This window comes from Scaptodrosophila lebanonensis, unplaced genomic scaffold (genome assembly GCF_003285725.1).
Source record: "Scaptodrosophila lebanonensis strain 11010-0011.00,11010-0021.00 unplaced genomic scaffold, SlebRS2 tig00000024-arrow-pilon, whole genome shotgun sequence".
Classification (NCBI taxonomy): Eukaryota; Metazoa; Arthropoda; class Insecta; order Diptera; family Drosophilidae; genus Scaptodrosophila; species Scaptodrosophila lebanonensis.
In genome coordinates this window covers 22,950,345-22,974,253 of record NW_022060538.1, presented here as the reverse complement: position 1 = coordinate 22,974,253, position 23,909 = coordinate 22,950,345, and the positions used below count along the sequence as shown (strand labels likewise).

The 23,909-nt window shown below is 41.8% G+C and overlaps 9 protein-coding genes across 10 annotated transcripts; 5 read left to right on the top strand and 4 right to left on the bottom strand.

Moving 5' to 3' along the window:
- Window positions 1–2,421: 2,421 nt before the first annotated feature.
- Window positions 2,422–4,121, top strand: LOC115620249 (melanization protease 1). Its single transcript, XM_030513398.1, has 4 exons — window positions 2,422–2,543; window positions 2,798–2,961; window positions 3,025–3,178; window positions 3,270–4,121. The coding sequence occupies exons 1-4, from the start codon at window positions 2,480–2,482 to the stop codon at window positions 3,989–3,991; spliced, it is 1,104 nt and encodes a 367-aa protein (XP_030369258.1). The 5' UTR covers window positions 2,422–2,479; the 3' UTR covers window positions 3,992–4,121.
- A 98-nt stretch (window positions 4,122–4,219) lies between these two features.
- Window positions 4,220–5,296, bottom strand: LOC115620250 (charged multivesicular body protein 3). Its single transcript, XM_030513400.1, has 3 exons — window positions 5,151–5,296; window positions 4,812–5,052; window positions 4,220–4,751 (listed from the first exon to the last, which is right to left on the bottom strand). Exons 1-3 carry the CDS (start codon window positions 5,193–5,195, stop codon window positions 4,369–4,371), a joined length of 669 nt encoding a protein of 222 aa, XP_030369260.1. The 5' UTR covers window positions 5,196–5,296; the 3' UTR covers window positions 4,220–4,368.
- A 215-nt stretch (window positions 5,297–5,511) lies between these two features.
- LOC115620872 (ATP-dependent RNA helicase SUV3 homolog, mitochondrial) lies at window positions 5,512–8,264 on the top strand. Its single transcript, XM_030514348.1, has 6 exons — window positions 5,512–5,910; window positions 5,964–6,467; window positions 6,524–6,833; window positions 6,900–7,034; window positions 7,087–7,716; window positions 7,781–8,264. Exons 1-6 carry the CDS (start codon window positions 5,619–5,621, stop codon window positions 8,175–8,177), a joined length of 2,268 nt encoding a protein of 755 aa, XP_030370208.1. The 5' UTR covers window positions 5,512–5,618; the 3' UTR covers window positions 8,178–8,264.
- A 620-nt stretch (window positions 8,265–8,884) lies between these two features.
- Window positions 8,885–12,433, bottom strand: LOC115621314 (synaptotagmin-16). Its single transcript, XM_030514931.1, has 6 exons — window positions 12,179–12,433; window positions 11,877–12,038; window positions 11,456–11,791; window positions 11,171–11,331; window positions 10,634–11,101; window positions 8,885–10,578 (listed from the first exon to the last, which is right to left on the bottom strand). Exons 1-6 carry the CDS (start codon window positions 12,216–12,218, stop codon window positions 10,072–10,074), a joined length of 1,674 nt encoding a protein of 557 aa, XP_030370791.1. The 5' UTR covers window positions 12,219–12,433; the 3' UTR covers window positions 8,885–10,071.
- Window positions 12,434–13,179: 746 nt separating this feature from the next.
- LOC115620907 (programmed cell death protein 2-like) lies at window positions 13,180–15,025 on the top strand. The gene is made up of 3 exons (XM_030514400.1): window positions 13,180–13,348; window positions 13,403–14,463; window positions 14,517–15,025. The coding sequence occupies exons 1-3, from the start codon at window positions 13,241–13,243 to the stop codon at window positions 14,770–14,772; spliced, it is 1,425 nt and encodes a 474-aa protein (XP_030370260.1). The 5' UTR covers window positions 13,180–13,240; the 3' UTR covers window positions 14,773–15,025.
- Window positions 15,026–15,725: 700 nt separating this feature from the next.
- On the bottom strand, window positions 15,726–17,524 carry LOC115620749 (F-box only protein 9). The gene is made up of 3 exons (XM_030514144.1): window positions 17,306–17,524; window positions 16,545–17,246; window positions 15,726–16,482 (listed from the first exon to the last, which is right to left on the bottom strand). Exons 1-3 carry the CDS (start codon window positions 17,311–17,313, stop codon window positions 15,816–15,818), a joined length of 1,377 nt encoding a protein of 458 aa, XP_030370004.1. The 5' UTR covers window positions 17,314–17,524; the 3' UTR covers window positions 15,726–15,815.
- A 695-nt stretch (window positions 17,525–18,219) lies between these two features.
- Window positions 18,220–20,060, bottom strand: LOC115620855 (palmitoyltransferase ZDHHC16). Of its 2 annotated transcripts, XM_030514301.1 has the most exons (7): window positions 19,936–20,060; window positions 19,723–19,870; window positions 19,351–19,660; window positions 19,075–19,286; window positions 18,696–19,021; window positions 18,506–18,636; window positions 18,220–18,429 (listed from the first exon to the last, which is right to left on the bottom strand). In XM_030514301.1, the coding sequence occupies exons 1-6, from the start codon at window positions 19,977–19,979 to the stop codon at window positions 18,531–18,533; spliced, it is 1,146 nt and encodes a 381-aa protein (XP_030370161.1). In that variant the 5' UTR covers window positions 19,980–20,060; the 3' UTR covers window positions 18,220–18,429; window positions 18,506–18,530. The 2 variants fall into 2 exon arrangements, with proteins under 2 accessions (XP_030370161.1, XP_030370159.1); XM_030514299.1 differs by having other exon boundaries at window positions 18,389–18,636.
- A 410-nt stretch (window positions 20,061–20,470) lies between these two features.
- LOC115620854 (26S proteasome regulatory subunit 10B) lies at window positions 20,471–21,904 on the top strand. The gene has a single exon (XM_030514298.1). It carries the CDS (start codon window positions 20,627–20,629, stop codon window positions 21,818–21,820), a length of 1,194 nt encoding a protein of 397 aa, XP_030370158.1. The 5' UTR covers window positions 20,471–20,626; the 3' UTR covers window positions 21,821–21,904.
- A 763-nt stretch (window positions 21,905–22,667) lies between these two features.
- Window positions 22,668–23,904, top strand: LOC115621034 (putative gustatory receptor 97a). The gene is made up of 2 exons (XM_030514556.1): window positions 22,668–23,606; window positions 23,674–23,904. Exons 1-2 carry the CDS (start codon window positions 22,668–22,670, stop codon window positions 23,902–23,904), a joined length of 1,170 nt encoding a protein of 389 aa, XP_030370416.1.
- Window positions 23,905–23,909: the final 5 nt, after the last annotated feature.

Here is a 23,909-nt window from a genome sequence, read left to right as displayed (position 1 = left end):
TTTAGATGTCTAGGATTTTACTGAGCCTTGTGAAATCAGTCAGATTATGCTGCACAACATTAATCAAATATTCATACGTCTAAGGCACTGAGAACCCTGCCATTTAGTTTTCGAGGAGCAAGAGTAAACGGACTCAAATCTTTCAACACACATGTTTTTTTGTATACATAGATATATACTTACGTAAATATGTGTATATATGTACATACGTAGAGTGTTGTCCTGAGCCTAGAAGAAACAACTTTAACACGCAGCATTTATCAGAAATCGCCATTATCGACCCCATGTACTTACAGAGCCCCGGAACTCATAAATAATGCAGTAAATGCTTTTAATTACGTATACAAACTGATTTCGTAACATATTCTGGTACCAGGTAAGCAAACCTACCATTGACCTGACCAGGCAGCCAAGTGTAAAGAGTCGTGTTTATTAGCCCACAAACCCGAGAAGAAGAGAGAACAGCAGCAAGGCACTTACACGCACACAATCACACATAAATACACACATCCATATGTATGTGCGAGTACGTACGCATCAGTTTAATGTAATAAGGATTGCCCGGCAAACTGGCGAGCTGGCGAGCTGGCAAGCGAGCAAACCCTAATGAAATGCATTGTCAAATGAAATGGTAAAATTGACGACGTCCTCTTTTCCTGAAGTGGCCAACGGCATTAAATCAGCAAACTAACTGCCACTTCCACTGCCACTAAGTAAACAAACACTTGCACCCACAAAGACCTCACACATGACCACCCCACAGGGGCACACACACACACGCACACACACACGCACACACACAGAGACGCCAGCACCCTCCATCGCCTCCGAGATCTAAAGTTAAAAGCACTTGTAACAAATTGAAATCATTCATCTTACTTTTCGCATTCATTTGCACTTCTATGCGTATAAAATACATTCACACACTTACAGTTGTGTGGGCAAAAGCACACAAACACACACACACACACACACACACACACACACACACACAGACACACCACTGAGACAACCCATTCCGTCAGCGAACGCGGACATTAATGTGGCTTTTATAATTCGCTTGGCCAGCCAATAGCTCTAAGTAGTTGAGTTTTGGGGTTTCGCCAGCCATAAGCAGGGCACGGCTAACTCTGAGTTTGGGAAATACATAAGCACGTACATACATATGTACGTACATACATACACCCATAGGTGTAGTGTATGAGTAAACCAATCGTTTGCAGCAGGACTGCACACAAATTAACGTCCGCACCAAAAACACATTTAATTAAATTACAGGAAGAATTGCATATACTATATATTAGAGTATGTCGTATGTGTGTGTGTGTAGTTACAATGCACGCAGATAAATGCACTGAAGATTGTAATTGATTTACTAATTTCAATTGACATCTTTATGATAGTATTCCAGCAATAAAGCAACATCAGTTAATTTCTTACAGATCTCAGGCAAAAAAGAAAACGCCTAACGCTATAGTAATTGCATTTTAGTTGGTGGGTATTGCTTTGATAGTGGATTAACTCGGGGGTGAAAGGTTTAGTGCGAATATATCTAACATCCAGAAGTTAACGCCAGTTGTAACGCCTGTATGAACGCAAATATCTCAAAATATAATAATGCTACTATAATCACTCTACTTGGTATTCATATTTTCCCAATCCTTCAGCGAATGGCTTAAAAAAATGTTCACCCAATTAGGTTTAATGCTTGCTAATTCTTGTCTTAAGTTTGGTCGATAGGTCTAATCCAAGCAAGTTAAAGCCGTAAAAGCTATATCGGCCCATACACTGCTAGCAACTGTATACAAAAGCAGAGTCACAATTAAGAAAGTAGTTCAGTAGATGATTTGGAGTCTATACTATCCGCAAGTTTAAAATCTCTGTTTGAATATACGTTTGCCCCATTTTGGGCAAGCTTCACTGTGCCCACGAGTGTACTACACGATGGAAAGTATGTAGTATGTACATGAAATTGGAAAAAAGAATATCGTGTTCTCGCTCAATCGACTTGTCTGATGCAGCAGCCACTCAAGTGGCTGGCTATTAAAACGAACGAAGACCTGTCACCGTCAAGTAGAGAGAAATCATGAGTCCATTCAAGCAGAAACTGTGATGATGAAGCAAAGGCAAGGGCATAGAATGAGAACCAGAAACAGAAACAAGAAATGGCCAAGAAGTCTATTAACTTCGGAAGAGGGGCAGATGTGCGCCTCCCTTTTTGAGTATGCTGGCTGGCTACTCTCCAAAAAGCTTCTCTTTGCCGGAATTACGATCTTCTTATTTGTGGAAATACACAAAATAAGCTGAAGCGTACACCCAGCTCTCGGTTCGCTCGCTGATAAGCCCAGCTTATTGACGTTGACTTGTGGGTATTTTCGGCTCGAAATTGTAAAGCCGCTCTCAGTGTGTTATTAACTGGCAGAGGGAGCCGTCCGAAGCGCTGTTGCTCGTTGCCAGAAAAAAGATTAAAATTATCGAGATGAAGCTGCTTTTGTTGTCACTGTTCAGCTTGGTGCAATTTATATGCCATACCTACGGCCAAGGCAAGTAACCAAACAAAAAATACGCAGGTCGATGAGCTGGCATTTGGCTGGTTCTAAACAAATTATATAGGACTGTGAAGAACTGGTTATCAGCGATGAGCCCGAACTTGACCTAATAGAATCTGTATAACTATCGCAAAAGTGGCCATGGGCTTTTGTTTTTTGTTTTTTAGTTTACTGCCTGGGCTGGGTTGGGGTTTACCAAACCAATAATTTCTCTTTAAACCAGCTCTTTCTCATTTAATTTATGACAGAAAGTTTTGGAAGCTGCATCACACCCTTAAGGAGTACTGGCGAATGCATAAACCTGCGAGAGTGTGCACCTCTCTACAACATTATATTAAGGAATCCAATTTCAGATAGTGATCGCAACTTACTGAGGCAAAGTCAATGCGGTTATCGTAATGGAGAGGTTCTCGTGAGTATAATAACGAGTTGAGTTAAGCACTTTATAAAATGTTCGCACGTTACTGATTGGCAGATCTGTTGTGCAAGCAATGAAAATACCAGTGGAAACTACAATTTGCTCCCCGAAATACCCAACTGCGGCAGCAGCTTTGGGGACCGTATTTACGGTGGCATTAATACAGGGCTAGAGGAGTATCCATGGATGGCTATGATCGAGTATACCAAGCGTAAGTTTAGCAAACAAGTAATATCTTTTCTGTTCGACGATTTCGAATTCCTTTCTCTATCTCTCCATTTACCTGTCTGGCTCTCTTTTAGCGGGAAACGAGAAAGGCCACCATTGTGGCGGCTCTCTCATCAACAATCGTTATGTTGTAACGGCCGCTCACTGCATATCTGCCATACCATCAAATTGGCGTTTGACAGGAGTACGTCTGGGAGAGTGGGACACAACGAGCGACCCAGACTGTAAAAGGCAGCTTAATAACCGGGAGGTATGCAACGACCGTTACATAGACATACCCGTGGCTGAAATCATTACGCATCCTCAATATCAAAACGGGCGTGACCAGCCGCATGACATTGCGCTGTTGCGGCTGCGCAGTCCCGTCACCTTCAGTCCAACAATTCAGCCCGTCTGTCTACCGACCGAGTCAAGACTACGGAATGAATTGTTCTTAGGTCGTTCCATGGTTGTCGCTGGTTGGGGTCGCACTGAGACTAACGCAACGGCCAACATAAAACAGAAGGCTCTTGTGGGTGTAGTTCCTACAAGCCAATGCCATAGTAAATACTCCACTCAGGGCCGCACCGTTACGACACAACAAATCTGCTGCGGAGGCGAAGAAGGCATCGACTCCTGCCGCGGTGATTCCGGTGGTCCACTTGTGATTGAGGGTGATGGCAGGAATAACCAATACTATTATCTAGTTGGAGTGGTGTCCTACGGGCCGACTCCATGTGGCCTGCCAGGTTGGCCTGGAGTTTATACGCGAGTAGGTGCTTACGTTGATTGGATAGCGCGTACCATTAAGGCATAGATATGAACTCGAAAGTTCTATGGAGAATTTAACGAATAAAGCCACAACGTCTTTTGCAATATATGTACACAAATATTCTATATAATTAAGGTGGTAATTTATTAAATTAATAAAACCTAATAGCTTCAAATGTACAATTAAAAAAGCGTGCAGATAAGCTTATGTAACAAAAAATTAAAGACCGTAGAAGGCTCAACATGTTGAGAAAAATGAGCGAAGCCGAAAAACTTTTTAGGGTTGTTTGGGTGTGTAATTCATGAACAATTGTTAAATTTTGGGGTAAAATCGGTGCTCTGCATTATGGTTACAATCACAAGCTCAATTTTCAGACTCGAACGTAAATTTAAGTATGAAGAGACTCCTACTGTTCTATTTACCTATGAACGTAAAGAGGCTAGTCGGCTCTGCATCTCCTGCAACTCTTCGCCTTCGTCGTCGTCCTCTTCCTCCACTGGGGCAGCCTTGGCAGGTGTCTTGTCTACTGGTGTGGCTTCTGGAGGCAGCGGAGCCTCACCCAGTTTACCGTCTGTGATTTCCCACAGCACTTTGTCAACCTCTTTGGCTGCCTCCTCCTCCAGCTCCTCAGACTCTTCGAGCGAGTCCATTGTTTCGTCTAGCATTTCCTCAATTATGCCCGCCTTCATCATTTCCTTCGACATGTCACGCATGATACCAGCCAGCTCAGGGTAACGCACTAGACTCTGCATTGCCTGCATCACCTCGGTGGATTTCTGTAATGACCCTGCCACACGCAGAGTCGCTATAATGGTAAAAGCCCTTCGTTAAATAAATCAAAATAAAGATAGCCTTTCAAACATACATAGCTGATTTTTCATCTGCATTTGTATCGAGTTCAGATGCGCTTTGGAGGTGTAAATGCGATTAATGGCCTTGCGAGCATTTACAATTTCTTTAGCCAAAATAACACAGGTGTCACGGTCGCTTTTCTGCGCCGCTTGCTTAAGGGACCGCTTTACCTTCTCCTCTTCGCGTTGAATGCTACGAATCTGCCGGTCAAGCTGATTGCCCTCTTTTCGTATCTTGTGTGTCCATTCTTGAACCTGCATGAATGAACATGACATCATTCACGGTCATCAGCCTCATTCTCAAGGCAATGAATCAAAACAACTGCGAAGGTGGCTGTGGTGATTTCATTTACCTGTTCCTTGGGATCTTTGCTGGGGGTCTTGCCAAATAAACCCATTGCTCTGTTTTTATGGGCGGTACGAAATTGGGTAATTAATTGTTTTTACGCTTTATTGTTTAAACCTGCGAGTGAGTCATTTTGTTTGGTGAGATGTATTTTCCAGCTACCACCCTGTTGAAAACAAAACACACAGTTTATCTGGCAGCCCTATCCCATTGTTTACTTACATTTTGGACAATCTGGCTATTTTTAAATGTGTTGATTACTCATGATTCATGAAAAGTATCGGTGAATATAAAACTGAGTAAGAATATGAAAAGTACCTTTCTATGACGGTCTGGGCGCTTTTGAACGCTGAAGCTGGAGCTCAGTTATGTCACAGCTGTTCTCAACGTGGAGCAGTCGCCAGTGGACTCCAATTTCAAACAGCGATAAATGCTGTATTAAAATTTAGCGGCCTTGCAGTCTCCCTTTCGTGCAATGCAGAACTCGCGACGGTGTATCAGCCTGCTCTGCGCCACGCTGCAAACGCACAGTATAAGGCTAGGAATTGGGACTTCCAATATGCGGCTTCTGCATCGCAGAAACAAAAAGCACGAGACAAACGTGTCGGCACTTTTCAAGCCGGTCCAAGTGCAGGCTAATGCCGATGCCGAAGATGTGGGCTCAGAGCTGGTTGGCAAGCTAGAAAAGGCAGAGCTGCTAAAAATCCTAAATAAATTCACACAGCGGCGCGAGGTGAAGGCACTGTGCTCAGAAAATGGCTTAGACTGTAGGTAGAGCGGAATACAATTTTATAACAAGCTACATTTACGTTATCCACAGCGTATTTGCAGCAGCAAGCCTTTGGATCTTTCCGTCGCTACTGTATCGAAGCGGAAAACCTGCCCGTGGACCTCCATATTATCTTCAGTGACATAATGCAAGGTGCTGGCCATATCGATGATGTGTTTCCATACTTTTTGCGCCACGCTAAGACGGTTTTTCCTCACCTTGACTGTATGGATGACTTAAAGAAGATCTCAGATTTGCGACAACCAGCCAACTGGTACAGCAATGCTCGAGCAATCACACGCAAGATCGTATTTCATGCGGGTCCCACAAATTCGGGTAAAACATACCATGCTATGGAGCGGTACCTTAGCGCCAAGACTGGTGTCTACTGTGGTCCACTTAAGCTGCTCGCCACAGAGGTATACAACAAGGCTAATGAACGTGGCACTCCTTGCGATTTGGTGACGGGCGAGGAGCGAAAGTTTGGAATTAGCGAGAACTCGCCGGCGAACCATGTGGCATGTACAGTTGAAATGACTTCGGTGAATACTCCATGTACGTATGTTTAGTTGAAATTAAGGCAACGTTAATTCTAAACCCATTCCAAATAGACGAAGTTGCAGTAATCGATGAGATACAACAGATACGGGATCCCCAACGCGGCTGGGCGTGGACACGTGCTTTTTTAGGCTTGATTGCTGATGAAGTGCACGTTTGTGGTGAGGCAGGGGCTCTAGAATTACTTCAAAAGATATGCGAGACCACAGGCGAAACGGTTGAGATCCGAAGATATGATCGCTTGACGGAACTTACTGTTGAAGATTCGGCGTTGGGAACGTTAGATAATGTTATGCCTGGCGACTGCATTGTGTGCTTCAGTAAACATGATATTTACACCGTCTCACGGGAAATAGAAGCGCGGTAAGTGCATTTAACAATATTGTACTTTGATCTTAGTGGCTAATGGAGTCCAATATTACCTTTCAGAGGCAAGGAAGTTGCTGTAATTTATGGTGGCCTACCACCTGGTACGAAGCTGGCGCAAGCTGCCAAATTTAATGACCCTGAAAACAGTTGCAAAGTTATGGTGGCTACAGATGCCATTGGCATGGGCTTAAATTTGTAAGTTGTTGCCCCGATTTAATGGCATATTGAAATCAATTTATCTTCTCAGGAGCATACGACGCATAATCTTCTACTCACTGGTAAAGCCCACCATGAACGAGCGAGGAGAACGTGAAATTGACACAATATCCGTCTCCTCGGCACTTCAAATAGCAGGACGAGCCGGTCGGTATCGCACGCAATGGGAACACGGTTATGTGACAGCTTTTAAGTCTGAGGACCTACAAACGCTGAAACGTATACTTAGTGATACGCCCGAGCCTTTGAAAAGTGCTGGGCTGCATCCCACTGCTGATCAAATAGAACTTTATGCCTATCACCTGCCAAACTCTTCGCTCAGCAATTTGATGGATATCTTCGTTAATTTGTGTACGGTCGACGATTCCCTCTACTTTATGTGCAATATCGAAGACTTCAAGTTCCTGGCGGAGATGATACAGCACGTGCCACTGCCACTGCGCGCCCGATACGTTTTTTGTTGCGCTCCCATCAACAGAAAGATGCCCTTTGTGTGCTCAATGTTTCTCAAAATAGCTCGACAGTACAGCCGCAATGAACCCATCACATTCGAATTCATCAAAAAAAACTGTGGTTGGCCATTTAAGCTTCCAAAAACAATACTTGACTTGGTTCACTTGGAATCCGTGTTTGATGTTATGGATCTATATCTATGGTTGAGGTGAGCGCGCACAAAAACTAAATTTGAAAAGTATTTTGATCCAAGATATGTTTCTTCTGCGCAGTTATCGCTTCATGGATCTATTTCCCGAGGCAGCAAATGTGCGGATAGCTCAAAAGGAGCTTGACGAAATTATTCAACAGGGCGTATTTCAAATAACCCGATTGCTGAAGAATACTGAAGCCAATCAGAATATGCAAGACGGAGAGACGATGAACTACAATGTGCGCCGCATTACCCACGTTAAGGAGCCACGAATGTCCAGTGCCTCGCGAGGGCGACTGACGGAGAGACTACTGGCTCAAGGGTTGCTGACCCCGGGCATGTTAAGCGAACTGCGCAAGGAGTGGGATGCACAGCAGCAAATGCCTCCCAAAGAGTCTGCTGATTTTGGCACAGAAAGCGATGACGAAGACAACTATGGCGGATTCAAGAAAACGAGGCGGAAGCGCAGAAAATAATTGATCTGTATATATGAAAACGTATGTATATTAATCATTTGTACATGTGTAGGGAGCATTAAAATGTTTGGATCGTACATACTAGTATGTGGATCAGCAGTTGTTTTTATGTTACCGATTTATTTTTAGTCGCAAGTAATAATAAAATTATTATTTTAATAAATAACAATGACAATTGATTTATAGGTTGCATTGAATGGTATAAATTACCTATTCCAGTAAAATATTTCACAATTAGTTAAAGTAAACTTATTAGCTTCCACCAACCTCCCAATAATTTATAATAAATACTTTCATTTGGATGGACTTCTACCAAAAGGCTTAAACAAAAGCATACGCTAGCAAATCATCAAAAACTAATGCACAATTATTTTTTTTTAAATTGTTTTAAAGGTAACATCCACACTTAGAGAGATTTATTAAATGGTAAAAAATGTATTTCCAATTGATTCAGTTCTATCGTTTTAGTGCCACAATGCCTACCCCTTTAACTATAATATTTAGAGCTCTCTTTAAAAAATAAATAGGTATGTACACATATATTTGGATTTATCGCAAGTTCACATATATCTTTATATGTCACAAAAACAGTTGACATCAAAAACATAGAGATTTTTTAAAGACATACATATAGTATTGCAAAATAGTTAATTAACTGTTTTGACTAAAACTTTAAAAAAAATTACAAATTTAATTTAGTACCGACGTTTATTAAAGCTTTTCATTTTAATGTTAGGTAAGTATTTACGCTATTCTTCTTAGTACTGTGTAGATTCACTTGACTCCAAATTTGAACTCCTGGAGCTAAGGGTCGTCTGCCCATTAAGCATGCCGTTCGCTAAAACTCCCATATTGCACATTATGTACTATATACTCAAGTAGTTGTGTATGTTTGTTAATAACTGCTATTCAGTTACACGTATCGCAACCGATCCGTGAAAGATTGAGTCCTGATCATGAACTCAACAATTTTTTAATTCTTCACATTTCTCTCACATTCGCTAAATATAGTATGTATGTAGGTAAAGATAGGTATGCTCTTCTGTATATGTATACTATATGTTACTATCCGTAACTTCCTTCAAACTCTCTCCCAATTGTAGATCTTTGTGCGTTTGAATTCTAAGGTACCAATAATTATGTTCATATCAAAAGTGGAACAATCCGCATGTTTCTTGGTAAAAATACAAGAATTTATTTGTATGCGTTGCGAATGCTATCATTAGTTATTTGCGTTATTCCATAATAAAAATGTGCAAGTCTTATAAGACCTTTTCAATAATCAAAACCTCGATCGGTTCAATAGTACTCGTATGTGATAATTAAGATGCAGAAATTGTAATTACAAAAAGGTAGTAGGCCTTTAATGCCCCAGATTCGTAGCCATCGAATAATTATATATTATGCATTATCACAAACAATTATAAAGTTCGAACTTGAGTAATAAGTTATATGCACTTTGCATACCATTGCGTATAAAATTTCCATATGCAAATGTAAGTGATTAATTTTCATTCACATTTTTCAAAGAATGTGTGCCAAATTTTTTTTGTAAGTTACAAATTTTTGTATCGGTTATGTTGAATGTACCTGGATTTTGGTTCACCAACACTTTCAAAATTTATTGCGGAACACGTCCGGCACAAAGATCGCTTTCTCGACCGTGCGGCACTGTTCCATATAAACAAATCACAAATTTCACATAGACCCCGGAGCATTAGACAAAGTCAAGCTCCAAGCCAGGCTCAATGTCGACCGCAACTGCATTGTCTGCAGGGAGTTGACTATCGCACTCTTCCCTTGCAGTCTTATCTTTGGACTTGTCCTTGAACGCAGCAAAGCTTAGTTTTTTGAAGGCCTTGCTGCGTCCAGAAGACTGTCCCAACTGTTCGAATCAGGAATCCACAAGCACGTGCCACCGTGCCAAAATCTCCCCCTTCGGCATTTCGCACACGTCCGTCCAGTGGGCAACCTCTTCTGGTCCTGATGAGCTTAGCCCCATGCTAAACCAACCGACCATTTCATTCTTCTTCATGTGCCGTTTTGTATGCACAGATACCATCAACGTGACATCGTTGAGTTGAAAGAGTGCCACTTGAAACACGAACGTCTCTTTGAAAAGTGGATTTGGCTGGCCGCGCCTAATTGACGTCTTAGCCCGCGAAATCTCCACACCTATACTGCTCACCATACAAAGCTTCACGTATGTGTCCGGGGCTTTGTTCAACGACAAGCTGCGAAACTGACTGCCCTTTATGACCTCTACGGTCAGACGGCCCGTAACGCCGTTATAAGCCAAGCCTAGCAGCAGCTCAGAGACACCTCCATGCTGCATGGAGGTGGTCGAGCCGGCACTATCTGATCTGGCTAAGCTTAGCAAATCGCTAGTTGATCCCAATATCTGCAATTTGGTAAATATTAGTATGTTTTCCTATGCCTCCATATATGCCGCTTACTGATGATGTGTTCCTGGGCTCCAGAGGTAGCCACAGGTTAGTCTCAAGCTCCAAATCCACGGTCGAAAAACTCACATAGGCTTCGCCTATGAGTCGCTCTTTACGCAGTCGCTCGCAACCGTAAAGGCGGACCCTCAGACCCATGTTGTTAACGTCTTCGGGATTAACCCGGTGTAGCAAGAAACTCTCCATATACTGCGGGTTCTCGCCACTTCGGATTTTGGTCTTGTGCTTCTGCTTCTTGTTCGGCAGCATTAACAAACGCACCTGTGTATGCGTTTGTTGACCATTGCCCAGTGGGGGCAGACAGCGCGCTTGCATTACATGGACCGTCATCTTTCGCATGGGAGCGTCATAGAGGAGCGAAATCTCCAATTCGATGGGTCCACTTTTGGCAAATTGCTGATCACTGACCAAAATATCATCGGACTTGATGGATCGTAGATCACTGGTATCAAAAAGTGGTTCCTAGGTATAAATCGAAATCAGTATATACATATGTAAATAAATTAAAAGACTGAATGCATTTGTACTTACATCATCATTGTTGTTGTTGTTGATAATTTGGGTGTTGTTGTTGTTGTTGTTATTGAAGTTAGTTATTGGCACCACTACCACACTGTCCTGCTTCTGTGGCAGAATTTCTACCTTTTTATATCTATGGGTCTTGGCACGATTCTCGATGGACGATGGAGTACCTAAACGAAAGGTAAATGATTTTGAAGCTTAAATCGGTTGCACTTGGACTAGGCTAGACTAATTGGTGTGAACATTATACTTAGTGTACTTATTGTATATATGCACGTATGTTAGTGTAATTACATTTGCTTTCAGCTGTCAATATGCCCGTTTGACTGTCCACTGAAACGGATGCCTCCATTGAATCATTTGAGCTGCACTCACTGTGTGATGATGGTATGCCGACCTTGCCCCGTTCGGCAACGGCCAAAGGGTCACGCGTTACTGTCACACGTTGCAAGTCGGCTTGATTGTAATTGAAACTGTGCGCTGTCAATGGATTCAACTGGCCGGCATTCATGCCATAGCCAACAAACTTGCCGTTCGGCAAGAGGTTTCGATTCTGCTGATGCCATCGCAAGCGCCGTAATATGTCCTCCTCTGAATCGGAGCTGGTATTCTCGTAGCGCCGTTTTCGAGCTACAGTCCCCATGAAATAAAACAATAGCAACATATTAATGAATAACATGCATCACAATATGAGCCTTTGGTTTTGATTACTCACTGATTTTCTGAACACACTTGGCAGCCAGGTGCCGTTCATCACAGCAATTTATGCCATGGCGGGTGTGAAAACAACATCTTCGACTTACATACAGAAATAACAATAGAAGCAAAACGAGCACACCAAAAAAAGCGCCTAAGAGTGTTGTGACCTCAACCGTACCTGCAATTTAAATATTTAATGAGTGCGCTGTAATTAAGTACACCAAACAGGTGGATATAGTCGACGACCATTGAGTTAAGTTGGGATTTCCAGCCCCTTACCATGAAGCACACAAAAAGGGATCAAGCATGAGAACTCACCCAAAGAAACATTTGTATCCACGCCAGATGTAACAATCATCTTAGTTCATGAGTGAGTTTGCTAAAATTCGTATGCAGTATTACACAAATATCCTATTCATTTATTTTCTGTTTATATTAGACGACTTTTGTCGCTTTCAACCAAATGCAAAAGCTCAGTACGTGACTGCGCTCTAGTACAGTATACATATGTAAATACAATCGATTTTTCCCAGGACAATGAAAACTTTGTTAGCCATTTTCAAAAATAATATAATCCAATCCAATCCAACTTTAACTTTTAAGAAATAGAATTGGTATAATGTTATAGCTCTACTGACTCTATTGAGACCTGAACAAGATCTCCTTAAATTATACGGCTTTTCTGACACGGATTTGATCAATTCGTAACTGAAGTTTATTGTATTATGGGCAATGCTGAATTAATAAACCACAATAATCAAAAAAGTATACAAAAATGTTACTGCGCTTCAAATCGTGCGGCACAAAAACTAGTTTCTTCAAATTCACGTTTGCAACAGTCCTGTGATAATATTTTGCAGTGTTCAACAAAAAAGCCATTGCACACTCGATAGGAAAAATACGTGAAAGGATGTGAAAGCTCTCTCCCCAAATACCAATGTATATGTATACATAAAGGTAAAAGCTCATTTTTGGAGAATACCCAAAACAACTGTTGCTTTTCCTTAACACAAACATCAAACCGAATTGGTCAAGATAATCCACATACGTATTTGCAATGATCTATAGATCTGATATCCAGGAAATTCAAATAAATATACAAAAAAAAACTATATGCTAGCTGCTTTTTAAAAACATATGGCATCATTGCGTGAAAACGGGCTAAACAGACAAAGCCGCCAATTCGTATGCAGTTTGAACTTTCGTTGCAGACCCAATAAACAGCGAGGGCTGCAGATATCTAATTCCAATTCCACTATTCCATTTTACCGCACATGGTATCAAGCATCGATATATCGATATAATATAACAATCGTAGAACAATTAAGGCAAAAGGAGCAGAGGACCTGTTATTTCCAAAAACGGCTGCATGAGTTAAAAATGGCAAGGAATAAGTCCACGGTGTACCTGGGCTATGTGGATGATGAGGAAATACCTGCAAAGGCTCCCTATTTGAACAGCTGCACGAATAAAATCGGCGGCAATCCTGTAAGTATAAGTTCAATCTATAGCCAGCTCGTAATTAAAATTGATTTTTTGCAGAACTGGCCGAGAAATGAAATTACTGTGCCTGCATGCCCCGTTTGTGGTATGTTGCGTCCTCTGATTGTGCAAATGTATGCGCCCTTGGAGCGATCACAATTTCATCGCAATCTCTACATTTTTGGATGTCTGAGTCCAGCTTGCTCCCAAAATGCCAAGAGCTGGTTATGTGTGCGCACCCAACACTTGGACACAGCAAATCAATTTGATCTTATAAGTGAGCAGTCACCGAAGAACACGGGTGGAAAGCAAAAGAAAAAGCAACACAACAGCAAGGCAACTAAGGTGAACTGGTGCAGTGGAGCAGACGATTGGGGCGAGCCTGAGATTGCAGAGGAAGACATGGATCTGGCTGGTGATGACGAGCAAAATGGAAATGGCAACGTCAGGTCAAATCTGCTGCAGTATGGCAACGGGGAGGCTGTGGATGATGAAGGTCAGCAGGACTTGGCAAAAATGGCCGACGAAGAAGATGACGATGAAAGCACATCTGTGGAAAACGACTTGATCTGTGGGTTCGGTCAGTTAGATATGAGCTCTCAGCAGAATTGTGGTGAAGATCCCAATGCGAACTGTGAGGCAGCCGCGGTGGCCACAGCGCGTACGGACGCGGGCGCAACAGCCATGATTTGCGCAGAAATCGAGGGGTCGGAGACGGATCTCGTACTGGTTGATACACCAAAAAAGCCAGAACGGGACCTCATTGCTTTGCTTAAGCACACCTCTCTGCCAGCAACGCTTGGACCACTTTCCCAACTCAAGGACATTACCCTGAAGTCGTTTTACATTGCCGTAGATGTAGAGAAAAGTACTATGCACGAAAACTATGACGGGGCTCTTTCGATGGATCACATACGTGACCTTTATCAGGAATATAAGCGACGAGATGAGGATCCAGCGCGTTCTCCGCTTTCTGTAGCTCCATCTGGTAGCGCTGTTGGAGCAGCCAGCGAACCTGTAGAGGAACAGGAGTCGTATGAAAAAACTTTTCCCGCCCATGGCGATGTTATGTTCCATAATTTCATAACAACCATTCAACGTAATCCAGGACAGGTCTTGAGGTAATGCATTTATAAATTTAATAGATCGCATGTGTGATATAAATACTATGCAGGTATTCGCGGGATACGCTTCCACTTTTGGTGGAACCGCTTAAAGAGCCGATTTTAAAGTGTCAGAACTGTAAGAGCGAAACTATCTGCGAGGTGCAGCTATTGCCCACGCTAATTCCAACGCTGCGATTTCAACAGGACGGCTCCTACGCACCGATTGAATTTGGCACCGTGCTAGTCTTCACTTGTCTCAAAAGCTGCTGGGATACACCCGACAAGATGCGCTACGAACACATTGTTGTGCAGTCAGAAACATAGAGGATGGGTTCATGGATGGGCAATGAACTTAGCGAACGAAATGGCGATGTTCTTTAGCCGTATGAAAATTATTTTAAACTGCACGTAGTCGTTGTCTCTTCGATAATGAAAAGCAAAGCTTCTCAATTATCCTAGAAAGATTTTATGCTCTAGCTCTTAAGAATGTTGTACGCTTTTAGACAGCAAATTCCAAGACCCATAGAAAAAATAGTTGCTAATACTATGTATTTCGTTATTTCTATTCACATTAAAAAGTTTCAATTACAGAAGAAGAAAAACAACAAGCGAAATTTTAGCGTAATTATCCGGAGATACCATCTTATGCAATTATTATTTAATTATAGATTGGGATACTTTTCACGGCCAAAAAAAGTATGAATTGGTTGCATGTTCATTTAAATTTTACAAATGGGCGAATATGCTTTGCATTTTGGTGATAGAGATCTTTGAAAATTGTACTCCGTAGACATATATAAACTCCTACTGTTAGCCTACAGAACCAGTTTCAATTTCGCAATGAAACACTTCATCGTTATTGGATTTATTTTCTTGATTTTGGGCGTTGTCTTGGTGAGTTGTAAAAAGGACGACTCCAGTATAAAATAAGAACTAATTTTGGTTTGATACGCAGGCTGACATGCCCCGGCCCGATATGCCACAAATGCCTCACGTGCCGAAAGGCATGGGAATGGTAAACTCTGGCTTTAGGCCGAAAATTGTTGGACTCAACCAACAACATCATGGACCTCCTCCGGGTGCGCCCCCAACGTCTCAAAATAGTGGAGAAAATCAAGGCCAAACTTAAAATCCGCATTCTAACGATGCCCATATTTTGTATCTAAAAAGATTTTGTTTGGGAGCAGGATAGCTTAATAAACTGGGTTTAACATGCACTTTAAATATGGTTTTATGATCAAATCCATAAAGGATGAAAATGAAGAGTAAAATTCAAATAATTTAGCAATTATTCTCTATTTACAAAATTCAATTTAGAATATGCCCGGGTTAGCCAATTGTTATATTTTTACAATGTTATTAAAAACTCAGGTTAAAGGTGCATCGGCATCATAATGGTAGCTTCGCACTGGTGAAAACCACAATGGAGGATACTTTGTTGCTGTAAGGTCGAAGTCTGAAGTTGTCTCAACTTTGTTACGCTTCTGAACCAGAGAGTAGTGCGACCACAGCAGCTGGACAAACCGTCGCTTGGGCGATGAACTCATTATCTGAAGCTCAATGACATATTGAGTGTTGTTAGTATCCTCATCAGTGAGCATAAGGCTGCCACGCCTCTGTCGCACATAGTTTTGTGTAGTCGCTTGCCTCGAATGCGCCTTTTGGAGGACTAATGTAACAGAGTTTCCGAAAAGTCGGTAGCGACCTCGTAGCACGTCTGCTGGACCCCTGCTATGCAGTTGCTTCAGCTTTGCCACGCCTTGCGCCGGCTCATCAGCACTGGTCATCATGAGTACTTTTCCGTCAGGAAGAAATCTTATATAACGGTAATACTCAACCAATTGTACCGGACGGTAAAATTGGTCTTGGAAACTATTTTCGCCCATACGCAAGTATGTCGTCTTGCTTATGTAACAGCCATTGAACAGAACGCGCTCCCGTCGCAAAAACATATCTCGCCAGGAGAAGTAGCAGGAGTCGTCAGTTTCATTGGAGTCCTGTTGCGCCAAGGTGCCCACGTTATGGCCCCATACCCTGTGTTATCAAAACACGCAAATGTAAATTGGAGTCCAACACTATCGTTTGTTGTTACTCACTTTATGCATGCCAGGCGCCAGAGTTCCTCATCCCGTGCACATACATAGAAGCCTTTGCATACGGATGAGCACTGATCGAGGGATTTCATATCTAGCTGAGCAGATACCACCCACCGCAATATATATAGTATTATTTCGGTCGGCAAGTCCGAAATATGCAGGGCGGTTGTTAGAACGCTGGAGTCACGACTATTTAAAAATATTCTGCCGCCGTAAATCTCGCCACATAAATCGCGACTGAATTTTCCGTAAAGATCTTCAATCACGTCTGCATCGTCATTCACTTCTGCATCGCTCTTGCTAATGGTCAGATGCTTGGACAAATCGCTGGCCAGGTTATGGTACTTATTGTTGGCGTCATGATTCAGTTTCTGTCGTTCATAGAACTTAAACTCTATATCAGGTACAATTTGCATCGCTTTCCGGTAATAGGGGAGCGCGTCGTAAACTTTTCCCTGGCGCTCCAGTTCGACGGCAGTGCGATAAAGGCTCTCAGCTCTGGCCTGCAGTTGGTCTGCTTCGGTAGCATAGGAATTTGTGGTCTGCCCACTGCTGCTCCCACCGCCCGCGTCTTCATCGGACTGTGTCGCTCCATGCAGCTCTCTCTGCCAATCCGCTCGGAACTCATCAAGTCGGGTCCGCACATCCGTGTCATTGTTGGATATGGAATCTGACATTTTAAATTTTTTTTGCAAAATGCAACTGAAATTTACATATGTAATTAATACTCAATGTGTCACCAACTATTTCGCAATTCTAACCTGCACATCTAACTCTATGGGCCCCGGGATCTCTATTCGTAGCTTGTCTATATTACTGCGGAAAAGCGTATGATAAAGGGTCGCGCGAATTGTTGATAAGGAGTGCGCGTCTCACCCCTGCACCATGAACCAATTTTCTTTTTCTGAATCTGAATACATGTGGCCATTGGTAAGAAGACCCGAAATTCCACTCACAATTACAGATCTTTTTACTACAAGGCGGAATGTTGTTACGAGGGCTGCAGAAAAGTAACTGCGACGGCGATTTAAAAATTGTTACTTTTTATTTTGAACTCCACCACACCAACCACACTGAATACCGGCATTTTGAACCGACTGACAAGACATATAATAAATAATAATTCATAACACATAACTAACGTTATTTTTCAGTACGCGACTTTAGGACATAAGATGTTCACAGAGCGTTATTAAAGTCACATTAGTTTCTCACGATTTTAATGCAGCCAGTATTGAGTAATGCTTTAAAGAAAGAATCGAAATCAATCGAAAATCAGTTGTTTAAACTGTTGCCGCACTAGCTCCTGTCGACTTGCTGTAAAATAGCATCATTATATGGTGACTAAACTCATCTTTCGTTTAGTAAGCAAAACATGTTACGTACATCCACACCAAGCTAATATACTTTTATACCCTGCGGGTACAAATATTCAAATACATTTTATAGTTCAGGGATACAACGCATTATCTATTTTGTTTTAATTTGTATTTCTAAAGAGGCGGAAGAGTGGAAATTTACAGCTAATTACTACACCGACAAATTAATATACAAAAACCAAAAATAAATAGTACAACAATTATTTGAAAATCTAATGATTCCCCTGGAAATTAGTCTGGAAAATTGACTAGATTGGGAATTGTAATTAAAACAAAACCTTAATATTACTCTTACTTAAAATGAACATACATTTGGATGACAAAACACTTTTAAATGAGTTTACAAATAAATTGACATCCTACATACAAATGGCTGTGATAGTTAGATCTTAACTAATATAATTCACTTAATTATAATTGTGTGCAGAGCCCAATGCGAACTGCAGTTTCGATCTTCTCTCCATATCAAATTTAAATCAATTAGTCTGCATTTATTGGATTGGGCTCTACATGCCATAGAAAAAACCATGAAGGTATAATTTTAAAAATAAATTTTTTAAGGAACATTACAAACACTCTCACCGTCCGAGCACAAACAAACTAATTGCTATGGCCACTCATCTGGAGAGGGTGCATCATGCACAGTGTGAAAACTAAGACCGGTACCTTCAGGTTTATGCCAAGATGGTAATAGAACAGTGCGCCAAAATTGTCTGAAAATAAAACAAAAACATACAATTGAAACATTTTTGAGGAAACAACTGTCAATTACCTGCCACGCACAAGCCCCAAGAAAATTTTCCAATTCTTTTTGGCGCCGAAATTGTAGGGATTTATATAAACTCGATTTTGCTGAAGTAAGCGTTTCCGCTCTGCCTCGTTTATGTGTGCTTCAACACTAGTTTCCCCTCGCGTTACAAGCTTGGCATGCCACGTGCAAAGGCTGCCAAGTGCTATGACCACAGCAACGTTTGTAAATGCCATAAACCACAAAGCATGCCTCCGACCAGCCGATGCAGTCTCAGCATCCACAACAGGTGTGGGAAGATTGTGTATGGCGGGCGGTAGCAAAATATCATCGTATTCGTGAGGGTGAGTCTATTAACAAGATGGTAAATAAAATATTAAAAACTCGTAGGAATCATGCATACCACTGGAATTATATGACCACTCAAGTTAAATTTTACTGGCTGTCCCTCAAGCGGTTCTGTCTCCGTCCAATTATCACCATGATCTAACCAAAGGTACTTGTGCCCAATCTCTAAGCCAAACATGATTAGAAATAAACAACCTATTGTTGTATATAGCATGTAGAGAAAAAAATAGCGATGATTTCCATAGCCGACGCAATTGTTGAGCCAAGCTGCAAAGATGTACAAGCTAACACAAGCTCATGGCATAACGATTTTACGCATGGCTGTACTCACGACAATGGTGATCCATCTTGAGAATGCAGCGGTTGCACACGGAACAGTGGTGCGTGCGTGGAGGCTTTGGCGCTATGCACTTCTTACACACGCTGACAGCCTCTACTAGAGAAACACCTTCTGGTGGGCAACCCGCTGGCGTTATCACAGCCATGACGTAGTGGAATACAACATTCAGTAGCAACCAGTTCCCAACGATAAGCAGTAACACTGTAGCCAATTGGCTCTTATTCCACCAAAAGGGCAAGCCTATCCAATAAGCTATGCTGACGACAGCAGTGGTTAAAGCAGCCACTCCCACTACAAAAAACTACAGAAAAATTCATACATAGTAATAGTCCAGACGAAAGAACATGGGTACTCCAAACCTACCGGTCCAAGACAATGTGTATAGTTATCGACAAACCAAAATATAGGCGTCATGCACACATCTGAAGCGTAAGAAGCATTCATATGTGCATTGAAAGTTAGCGAGTGCCAGCAATGTTTCATGTACGACCATCGAAGCCGGCATCTTGATCTTAAAGAGACAAAATAAAAGTTCAATTATTATACGCCTTGTGGTAACCCTTTTTTTTAACTCACACTAAACTTTGTGCTGAATTCGCGCGCCAGGTAATGCGGGCCATTGCGGCCTTTTATATTGTATTTTAAAGAAAAACAACTTTTGTTGATAGCAACAACGGGAATTTTGTACAAGTAGCCATCAACCCAAAGATGAGCCCCCATAAGTACATGTCACGAATTATATATGTAGCACCAACAGTTATGGTATCAAAGCATCGCTCATCTCTACATCGGTTATCGATAACTCAGGCTAATACAATCATTTTTAAAACTGGCTATATTTTAGCCTCTAAAATCGTCAAAGGGCTTACCATATTTCGAAAATGGATTCCACTCCCACAGAAAAGTAAAATATTTGTCTATATAATATGGATAGAGTATAATATCTTTTCAATAGACAAAACTCTGCCATGTAATGTTATTTAAATAAATTCATTTTTTGTACCCTTTTCCATCGTTTCTTTACACGTTTTGGAAGTTATATAAATAAAAAAATATCTTTTATAAAAGTAACTAACATTTCATTGTCTCAGTTTCAGCCCTGGTAAAATTGTGATTTGTAGTTTTGCCATGTTCTTTTTCCATCGTTCTTTTGTACGTCAAAATCGTTAAAAGTGAGTTTGCATTTTTAAAGCAAGAAGCCGGGTGTGTAACAACATTTTATTTAAGACTTATTTAGATTCAAATTTATTGGAGGATCGCAAACACTATGGCAGCTCAACAGCAGCTCAATATGGATGATGAGCGCATTAAAGCGTTAACCAATTACCGCAAAAAGCTGCTTGAACACCGCGAGATCGAGGCGCGTTTGAAAGCACTGCGTGACAATTACAAAGTTCTCAATACCAAATTTGAGAAGTCTGAAGAGGATCTAAAAGCACTGCAAAGTGTGGGCCAAATGCTGGGCGAGATATTAAAGCAATTGACACCTGACAATTACATTGTGAAGTCCTCAAATGGTCCGCGCTATGTTGTCGGCTGTCGGCGTCAAATCAACAAAGACCGCCTCAAAACGGGCACGCGTGTGGCATTGGATGTGACCACATTAACGATAATGCGTTATCTGCCACGTGAAGTGGATCCATTGGTCTACAACATGACGCACGAGGATCCTGGCAATGTGAATTACGCAGAGATTGGCGGTCTCAGCGAGCAGATTCGCGAGTTACGCGAGGTAATTGAGCTGCCCCTGATGAATCCTGATTTATTCTTGCGTGTTGGCATTAATCCGCCCAAGGGCTGCTTGCTGTATGGGCCACCTGGCACAGGCAAGACATTATTAGCTCGAGCGATCGCCTCACAGCTTGAGGCCAACTTCCTGAAGGTCGTCTCGTCGGCCATCGTGGACAAATATATAGGGGAGAGTGCTCGCCTTATTCGCGAAATGTTTGCATATGCTCGCGACCATCAACCCTGCATCATCTTCATGGATGAAATCGATGCAATCGGCGGACGTCGTTTCTCGGAGGGTACCTCCGCCGATCGGGAAATTCAGCGAACTTTGATGGAGCTCCTTAACCAAATGGACGGCTTCGATGCTCTTGGCCAAGTAAAAATTATAATGGCTACCAATCGTCCTGATACACTTGACCCGGCCTTGCTGCGCCCCGGTCGATTGGATCGCAAACTCGAAATTCCATTGCCAAACGAAATGGCTCGCATGGATATATTGAAGATACACGCAGCTCCACTATCCAAGCACGGTGACATCGACTACGAAGCGGTTGTTAAACTTTCAGATCAGTTTAACGGTGCTGATCTGCGCAACATTTGTACTGAAGCGGGCCTTTTTGCTCTGCGCGCTGATCGCGAGCACATTATTCAAGAGGACCTGATGAAGGCCGTGCGCAAAATAGCAGACAACAAGAAGCTTGAGACCAGTCTGGATTACAAGCCCATCTAAGTGGAGCTCACCATTGGAGTTTCTTAATCCCGTTCTTTATATCATATGGTCTCTGCAATAAATATTTAATATGTTGCAGTTCAATCTTCTGTTTGTTTCCTTTTCCTTCTTTTTTCAAAAAGAAATGGATTGGAAATTTCCTTAATTGCTTCTTTCTTATTTACACATTTTATTTGTTTGCATGCAAAACATAGTTGCCACTTTTAAATTTCTATTTTTTTAATATAATTAGATTATGGCCCTTTTTAAAGCGTAATAAGTGTATGTCTCGGAAATTCCCAAAAACAGACATGCAAACCACATAAGTGTTTTCAAACAAACAAAAACGCTCTTATTCTTGTATTTTAATTAATTTTGTTTTTTGTTAAATATGAACATTGGTATTACGTTTATACCGTGTACCCAAAGGGTAAAACTCTACTACCACTCAACTATAGAATTCCTCTCTAGTTTGTAGCTTTAGAGGTACACAGCTCATACACACAATTCTTGTGCCGAGGAGTTAATTGCCATTTAATGAATGTTCATTACGCACAGCTTTGAATAAATAAATCAGTAGCTGTGAATGCAGAAATACACTACTTTTAATTTAAATATTTAGTTCTGTATTGCATTAGCTATTTAAGTATACATAAGTAGTAATTAGGAAAGCCCAGATGCCACTGTAGCTCCGATTGAGGAATGCTGATAAGAACACACATTAATGAAACGGCAATTAACTCCTGGGCACAGGAATTGTCGTACGGTCAGTGTCATGCCACTGCTGATAGCACCAAGACGTCGGAGGCGTTGCTTCCGGTGGCAAAAATACGCACAGCGTGAATGGAGATCACATACTAAAATTGTGATGAATAGCTTCATCGTTACAATTTTTCTTAACACTCTGTATGGGTTGTTTCTATGTCGCTTTAAGAACCGCCGCGAAAAGTTTGTGTTTTCAAAGCCGGTGGCGATATATTGTGTTGTCGTCGCCTCCGCCTTTGCTGCGTTCTATGTGAGAAACATTTATGAGAACTATATCAATGGACTATTGAAGATGCGGGACACAGTCTTGCTTTACCTGGACATGAACGTGGGTTTGTGTCTGATCAATTATGTGACCCAGTGGGCAATGACGTGGGAGGTCACGGCTTTTCAAAAAACCATACCAATAATCGAAACGCTCAACAGCTTTAACATGGATATGGCCTCGATCTGGAGAATTTTTATAGTGAGCGCCATCAAAATGTGGGGTTTTCCCGTTGTCGTGGGAGTGGTACTTATTCTACAGCAAGGCCGGTCTAGCTTGACTTTTTCTGTGATGCGCGCATCTCAGACTCTATTTCCTCTTATAGTCGGCAATCAGTTGAACAACTCGTTCTTTGGTAGCGTGGTTGTTGCCAAGGTGGTGTTGACTGCGTGCAATAAGGAACTGCGTAAAGTTCTCCTGGAGGTGAACATGATGCAAACTCCGCTCCAGATGAGACTAAACAAACCCTACTACCGCATGAAACGATTCTGTGAGCTAGCCGATTACCTGGACGATCTGGCACTGCGATACACTATCGCGATCACTCGTTCCATGGACTATTTGCGACTGACAGCGCTCTCACTGATTTGCTCTCTGCTAATTAATCTGGTCGGATTCACCGTGGGTTTTTTTAACCAGTACCAGGCGATTGCAGATCACTTCATCAACGGCAAGCCCTATGACCTGATTTATGAATTTACACATTTTGTGTTTCTTCTGGTTCCGTTTCTTGAAATCGCGCTGTTAGCCCGTGTCAGCAATTCCGTTGTGGAAGATGTGAGTCAACTCTAGCTTACTACTTTTTCAGATAATAATGCCTACTTCGATCTTATTTCTTGGACAGACTTTGGAGACAGGAAATTTGCTTCAGCGTTTTGATCTACAATATGCCGACGTGCGTTTTCGACAGGTTGTGGAAACCTTCTGGTTGCAGCAACGTACTATTAAGTACAAACTTTTGCCGTTGGGAGTTATAGAACTTAACGTGGGGCTGGTAACCAAAATGATGTCAGCCGTCACCAGTTTTCTTCTTATTCTTATACAAACAGATCTGACTCTTAAGTTTTCAAAGTAGTCGAA